This window comes from Podarcis cretensis (assembly GCF_951804945.1).
Source record: "Podarcis cretensis genome assembly, chromosome: 6".
Taxonomy (NCBI): domain Eukaryota; kingdom Metazoa; phylum Chordata; class Lepidosauria; order Squamata; family Lacertidae; genus Podarcis; species Podarcis cretensis.
The window spans coordinates 113084-120555 of NC_137175.1; the positions used below are offsets into that span (position 1 = coordinate 113084).

General features: G+C 58.9%; 1 protein-coding gene across 2 annotated transcripts; it reads right to left on the reverse strand.

Moving 5' to 3' along the window:
• Positions 1-16: 16 nt before the first annotated feature.
• Positions 17-7375, reverse strand: MCM7 (minichromosome maintenance complex component 7). Of its 2 annotated transcripts, none has more exons than XM_079979210.1 (15): positions 7226-7375; positions 7058-7134; positions 6751-6915; positions 6520-6644; positions 6106-6286; positions 5862-5999; positions 4550-4699; positions 4351-4465; positions 3495-3626; positions 3224-3307; positions 2102-2495; positions 1913-1996; positions 1615-1783; positions 458-567; positions 17-365 (listed from the first exon to the last, which is right to left on the reverse strand). In XM_079979210.1, exons 1-15 carry the CDS (start codon positions 7266-7268, stop codon positions 158-160), a joined length of 2175 nt encoding a protein of 724 aa, XP_079835336.1. In that variant the 5' UTR covers positions 7269-7375; the 3' UTR covers positions 17-157. The 2 variants fall into 2 exon arrangements, with proteins under 2 accessions (XP_079835336.1, XP_079835335.1); XM_079979209.1 differs by having other exon boundaries at positions 6520-6647.
• Positions 7376-7472: the final 97 nt, after the last annotated feature.

Below are 7472 nucleotides of genomic sequence, written 5' to 3' on the forward strand. Positions count from 1 at the left end.
TTTAGATCACAAAATATACAAATTAATTGCTTTATTGGGGAAAAATGCCAGTCTTAATAAAAGCAATAGCAGGAGACCCTGCAAGCAGTCCCCCAGCCCAGGTCCAAGCCAAGGTGGGAGAGAGCAGGCACCAAGACCTCCTGCAGGCTAGCAGGGCTCAGACAAAAGTGAGGCGGGTCTTTTTCTGGTTCACCTGCCAGACGTTGAGCTCCTCATACTCAGAGAGCGCAGCCTGGAACTGGGCAGGAGTGAAGCCCTTGGAGACGCAGCGCTGCTCAGCTGCTGCTAGGTGCACAGAGCGAGGTCCCCCAGCCGGAACCAATTCCCTGATGGCTGCAAAGATCAGTTCAGAGGGGCGCTGTGTCCTGCAGTAGGAGGGGGGGGGAAGGTCAATCCAGTAGCCCAAGAGAAGTCTGATGACCCTGCTCCACAGCATGAGGTTATGACAATACAATACCTGCTTGTCTGCCCCTTGTCTGCCAGAAGGGAATCTTTGGACATCTCCATGAGGCGCATGGCTTCATTCACATCCTCCTTCTCAACCAAGTCCACACGCCGCAGACGAGCCTAAAGAGGAGCCCCACAATGTCAGCCGGCTCACCCACGGTCCCTCTACCACCACACAGAAGAAACAGTTCCCTTCCTGCTCCAAACCACCAAGCGATGCCCTCCAAGGTCCTGCCGCTGCATTGAAACCCTTTCAGTACAGGCACCAGATTTGCAGGGGTCAACTCTAAGCGAGCTTCTTAGGATTAAAAAAAGAAAAATAGCAAAACAGAGTATTCTAAAAAGATGTTTGGCCCACTTCAATTTCTGCTGCATCCACACAAATTTCTAGAAGTGAGAAGGTGGAGCAGGTGGCCTAGGATGGATTAACCTGTTTCCCTCTGAAGTACTGGCCAGAGGACAGCATGGAGACTACAACTAAAGTTGCTGGGAGGAAACTAGATATGACAGAACTACAATTAATTATTTTATTTTGGGGTGGGGGGAGGGGAGAGCTGAACATTGGAAGAATTAGAGCAGACAAATGCAGTGCTGGTGGCCTCTGGCTCAGATGGTTTTAGAAGAGGATGAGACAACCAGGGGGGAGCAAAAGGCTACTGGCAGCCACTAGCTGCAATGGCTATATTCCAGCTCCACCATCAGAGCTGGGTAGCAGCTGTTGGCAACTGTGAGTGGGGAGAACTGCTGCCCTGAGGCTCTGCTGGTGGGCTTCCCAGAAAAGGCAGCCAGCTGGGCTCCCAGACATGGGGTTACGGTGGCTCCTGGCTTGGTCAGCTGCTGCAGGACTCTTGGAATGCTCTGTCACAAGAGACTAGGGCCCTGCGGGACTTGACATCTTTCCATAGGGCCTGCAAGACAGAGCTGTTCCACCAGGCCTTTGGCCAGGGCACAGCCTGACCCCCTTCTTTGGCAATCCTCACAGAACTCTAGCCCAATGGTTGCCATTAATCTGATTTGAATTGATTTTATAATGAAATGATTTTAGAATGTTGTATCATTTTAATGTTGTTAGCCGATCTGAGCCCGGCTTCGGCTGGGAAGGGCTAGATATAAATAAATTTTTATTATTATTTATTATTATTGTTGTTGTTGTTGCGCTCTACTCACCAGGGCAGTGGCCAGGCGCAGGATCCCCAGCAAGGTGCGGGCCGAGGTGTAGGTGGTGTCCTTGTTGGACAAGGCCTCCTTCCGCATCTCCACATAAGCGGCCGTGATGTAGTCTGCCAGAGCCTCAGGCACCGCTGGCTGCTTCTGCTTGCACATGGCAATGTACCGCCTGGCAGGAGACGCAAGGAGACGAGCCCTGACTCAAGGCCTCCGCTGCATGGGAGCCGCCCTCCCTGCACCGTGTGCCAATGCACAGCCACTGTATGGCCCCTGGGGCTGGAAAGCCCTTCCCCCTCACCTCATGAGGCCCATGTCAATCTCCTGGAACTGGCAGGGGGGCTGGCGGTTGTGCTGGTGCACGTAGGTGATGTGCTGGGCAAGACTGTGAAAAACAGGCAAGCATTTAGAAAAAGCAGCAAAACCCGGGGGGGGGGGGGAGCAGGAGGGAGAAGGGCCTCATCTGCAGCGCCTGGTGGCCCCTGCTCACCGGAGGTCGTTGTCACGGTCCGGCCGGTCCTGGATGAGCCACAGCAAGTCGAAGCGGGAGAGGAGGGCAGCCGGGAGCTGGATGTTCTGCTCCAGGCTGCGCTTGGGGTTGTAGCGGCCATAGGTGGGGTTGGCAGCCGCCAGGATGGCGCAGCGGGCGTTCAGCGTGGTCAGGATGCCAGCCTTGGCAATGGAGAGGGTCTGCTGCTCCATCACCTCATGGATGGCCGTCCGGTCTGCTTCCAGCATCTTGTCAAACTCGTCGATGCAGCAGACGCCTTGGTCAGCCAGCACCAGCGCGCCCCCCTCCAGGGTCAGCTCCCCCGTCAGTGGGTCACGCAGCACAGCAGCTGTCAGCCCTACCCCAGAGGAGCCGCGCCCCGTGGTGTACTGGCCTGGAGAACGGGACGGAAGTTGGGCCCATCACTAAAGCAGCTCTCCTCCGCCCTCACCCAACGCTCCTGGGCTCAGGGCAGGAAACATCCACCCTCAGAGCTAAGCTTCAAGGACTGGGTGACACAAAATAAGGCCCCCAGCTGCACAAAAAATCCATGGGCCTCATAAGCCTCAGCCCTCCCCCAAAACCTGGGCAAAAGGGGTGTCTTGTCCAACTGACAAAACGAAATCAGTATCATGGCGAGATGCATCGCAGAGGCGAGGCCTTTCTAGAGGCAAGGGGACCACCACAGAGAAAGCCTTGTGCACTCTCCCCCAACACACACACATGGCAGGAAGCTGAAAGCAAGGAGCCCAGGGGTGGAAGTGGCCTCTGAGACCAGGGGCTGCTCAGGTGTGCCTTCAGGGCCTAAGCAGCATTACCTTTCCATAGACACCTGCCCATCTGGCTGAGAGCCGTGGGAAGGAAGACCCTGGGCAGACCCCTCTGCCCACCCCTTGCAGCTTCTTCTGAAGCGGAGACCTCAGGTTCCCTGCTCCCCCCACCATGGCAGCCTGTAGGTCTCCTTAGCGGGAGCTGGGTAACTTCCAGAGGGAGTCAACTAAGCAGCTACAACATCAGCCAGACAGGCGCTGCTCAGGGACAGAGCATCTGCCTTGCAGGAAGAAGGTCCCAGGCTCAGTCCCATGCAGTATCCCAGTCAGTGGACCCTGAAGTGGTACTCACTGCGTGGCGCCAGGCGAGTGATGTATGACAGGAGCTGGGACTTGGCCACACCAGGGTCCCCCATGAGGCAGATGTTGATGTTCCCTACAAGGTCCGGGAGTGGGAAGAAGAGGGCACATTATCCAGGGGTGCCTCTGGCCTCTGAAGAAAACATTGCCCCACCCTTGAGAGCAAGGGCAGCACTTTGCAGAAAAGGCCCCAGAGCAGAGATGGCAGCAGAGGGAGAAAGGAGGCGCAGGAGAGCAGCTGCTTGCAGCCATGGGGGCCTTACCCCGAATCTTCATGCCCCGGGGGTTCTGGTCCACGCCCCCCACCAGCAGGAGGAGGAGGGCCTTTTTGACATCCTCATGGCCATAGATCTCGGGGGCAATGGAGGCCGCCAGCTTGTCATAGAAATCCTCCTCTGCAAGGGAATCAGCAGGAGGGAGATGTGAGTGAGGGGCAGGGGCCCCTGCCCTGCACCTTCCAGGCACCCAACCAGACCACACCAGCCCCTTGGGCAATTCAGGATCCTGGGGGCAAGAAGGGGCTGGGAGGCACTGCGTAGGATGGTGACAGACAGATGCCCCACCCCCTGCACAAGCGAGGTTGCCAGTAATCTTGCTTGAGGGACAGAAGCACCTCCCTGACAGAAGCCAGCCGACCTCCAGAGAAACTCTCCAAATCAGGGTGTGAAAGAGGTGGTTACGATTTAGATTCCAGCTGAGGCAGCTGAGAGGAGGAGATGCCCACAGGAGGGGCCAGCAAGCCAAGACTGGCTTCACTTCGGCCAGGAACAAGGAGGCAGCACTTTGGGCGAGATCTCTGCCATGACCCCAAAGTTCTCTTCCTGGACAGTCATTGCCCAAGAGCCATGCAGAAACTTCCCCGTTCAATCCCTGCCAACAGCATCGCCAGGTAGGGCTGGGAAAGACTCTTTGCCTTATACCCTGGATCTAAGTCAGTATAAGGCAGCTGCTTTCTCTGTTTCGCTTTCCAGCTTTGAGGCACCTCTTCTGAGAAGCATCTTGGAACCACACTATACAAGGCAGGCCGGAGCACCACTTCCACACCACAACCAGCTTCCTGGAAGCCCTTTCCAAGCCCCATGGGGCCAGAAGGGCAGGGAGGATGAAGCTGCCCCTCACCTGTGATCTGGCGCAGCTCCTCCTCCGTGAGCCCCCCTCCACCCAGCTCCTCCTGCTCGCTCTTGCTCATGCAGACGATGTGGTGGGCCTCCAGGTATGTGTCAGACAGAAGGCCCTACAATGCAGCAAGACATGTGCTCAGTCCAGAGCCCCAGCACCACCCCCAGACCTCTCCCAGCTTCACCTACTGCTCTCCCACCTGCAGGACCTGCCGGAATCCCGTCTGCCGCACAGGGAGGAAGATACCGGTAATGCTGACGTGGTCCCCTGGCTGCACAAGGCGCGTATTCTCCCCTTGCACACTGACGCTGATGGAACGCGGTAAGTTCCCCACCGGCACCTGGTCGCTCTATGAGGGAGGGAGGGAGGGAGGGAGGGAGGGAGGGAGGGAGGGAGAGGTGAGAGCAGGGCCCCCTCCTCGCCCTTCCAGTGCACCCAGGCCCTCTGCCCCGGCACCAGACAAGCCACCTGCTCCAATCCCCTGCAATGCAGGGATCATACATAAAGAATCCCTGGCCGTCCAACCTCAGTTGAAAAACATTCAATGAAGAGAGCCCATCACCTTCCTTGGAGGTTTCTGAACATCCAATCACCCACCCACCTGCCCTAGCCCAGAACAGCACTGCCTACTCTGACCCCAGCACCTGCCCAAGACCTCCCCACTACGCACCCAGAGACTGCAAAGAGCCCCTGCCCCCCACCTGGAGGTGCTTGTAGAGACAGCAGCTGCACAGCCACCACACTGGCCCCTGCAGGATCTAGCCCATTGTCAAGCCTGCTCTGCGGCAGAGATGGCAGGAAAGCAGCTCCTCCCTTGCTTGTGTCTTGTTAAGCAAATTGCTTTGGGGTGCTTTGTGTTTCCAGTGTAGCATCCAGTCTTGGGTTATGTCTGAATGTCACTTGCTGTGCCCCAAGGATGTGGACATGGAGTGGCTCAGCCTCCACAAGTGGTGAGTGCCTCTTTGAGGGAAGGGACAGGCCCACCTGCTGTGAAGGAGGCAGCCAATCACAGGGCTGCTCCAAAAGACGCCCTTCCTTGGGGCCCAAGGACTAGAACCACTTTGGGCCAGTTGACAGGTGCACATTGACTGGGAAATGTGCAGAATTCCTTCCTTATAGCTAGATTATGTATACACTCTCCAGAGGGTCCAGTGAATGTGCACAATGACCAGTTCTGCATGTTAACCACCCAACCAACATTGCCTTTTAGTCTTTTATCGTAAGCCACTCTAAAATACTTTGGGAACTGAGAAGGAAGACAGAAACACTTAAAGTAAAATTGTGCCTTTCCCCGTCATACTAACCCAACAACCATTGCTTTGAGATGCTGGGGACCTTTTGCCTGTGAAACATGCTCTCTGCAACCACTGGCCCACGCTGCTTCCACTGGTGGCTGAGCAGCTAGATATTGGCTCTCCACCCCACCCCTGGAACGTTGTGGGTGGTTAGTGGGGAAATGGCTACAGCAGCAGAGGGGCCCATTGTTTTGACAGAAACACACAGAGGCTCACATGTTCCTGGATCTTCAGCTCCTGATACTTGATGAACTTGGAGCCACGGCTCTGCAGGTAGAGTCGGCCACCAGCTTGGTTGGTCTGGCACTCCCGGCTGGGGCACATCAGCAGAGGGGTGAAGTTGGGGGCCTGTATCTGGGAGGAGGCAAGAGGAGAAGGAAGGGGGGTCAGGTGCTAGGAGCCTCGGCGGGGTATCACCCCTTGTGCATTTCCCTTTCCCACTGAAAGGCTGTCTCCTCACCGGCTGATAGGTCTCTGCACCACACTGGTCACAGCTGTAGGTGGCTACCACCATGCGAGGCTTCACCTCAGAGACACGGGTGACAATGCCCCGGATGGCCACAAGCTTCCCAATGGCATCAGCCTTCACCTCCCGGATCACCTGGGCCTTGGTGCTCGATGGCGCCTTGAAGTACAGCTCACTATGAAACGGGGCAGAGGGAGACAGAGGGAGACCACGGTGGGCCATGAGGCCTTGCAGCAACATCTGGAGGTAGATGGAGGTGGGGAAAAGGACACCCCCATCCCCTGCCCTCCTCAGCTTCCATTTCTACCGGAAGAAGAGAAACTCAGCAAGTGCCCCCTCTGCTTGCAGGGGCGGCTGCAGAGGCAGCAGGATTCCCGGCCAGGCCTGGCAAAAGGGGGCAGCACTCACAAGCGGCGCATGAGCTCTGGCGGGAACTGGTTCTGGGGGTCGTGGGGCTGGCCGGGCTCCCGCCCGCGCCCCTCCAGCAGCAGCCGGTGCTCGATGTAGACGTCCAGGGCATCCTTGTGGGCGACCTGCTGGGCGAGAGGAGAGAGGCAAGGCGGCGCTCACCAGGGGAACTCCCCGCGGCAGGAAGGCCGCAGCCTGACGAAGGGAGCGGGGAGCGGGGCCGAGGCTCACCTCCCGCTGCCGGTACCGGGGCAGCAGCTCCGCGACGGCATCGGCGAAGACCTTCTCGTAGCGCTTCGCGTTCTCGCACACCGAGTCCACCAGCGCCGGGTCCTCCTCGGCCACGTCGTCCAGATCCACGCGCAGCGCCACCTGCTCCCGCTGCGCCACCCGCCGCTGCCGGGAAGGAGCCAGGGAGGGAGGGAGGGAAGGGCGTGAGCGCGGCGGCGGCGGCGGCGGAAGGGCCCCCGCCCCGCCCTCTGCACACGCTCCGGCGCCCGCCCGCCCGCCCGCCCGCCCGCCTCGCGCGCCGCCTCACCAGCTGCTCCACGTAAGGGAACTCCTTCCCCGCCTCGCTCTGCCGGTAGAAGCCCTCCAGGAAGGCCGAAGCCCTCGCTGCGGAGAGAGAGACACGGTCAGCTCGGCTCCGCCCTCCCGCCCGCCCGCGCCCTCCCGCCCGCCCGCCCGCCGCCGCCCCTGCGCTCACCGGCCTCCTCCGCGTAGTCGCAGCCTCCGCCTTTTCCCGCCATCTTGGCCGCTTCGCCTCCTTCTCCTTTTTCCCGCCACGGAACTGAGTGACGCGGGAAGTGGCGCCAACTCCGCCTATGGCCGCCCTCCTCCCGGTCAGGAAGCCCAATCCCCGCACGGGAAGCAACGCCCGCCTCCCCCCTCCATATCACCCATTCAGTCCCCACGTTCAGAAGTCCCGCCCACCGACTTTGCCCCTCCTCTCC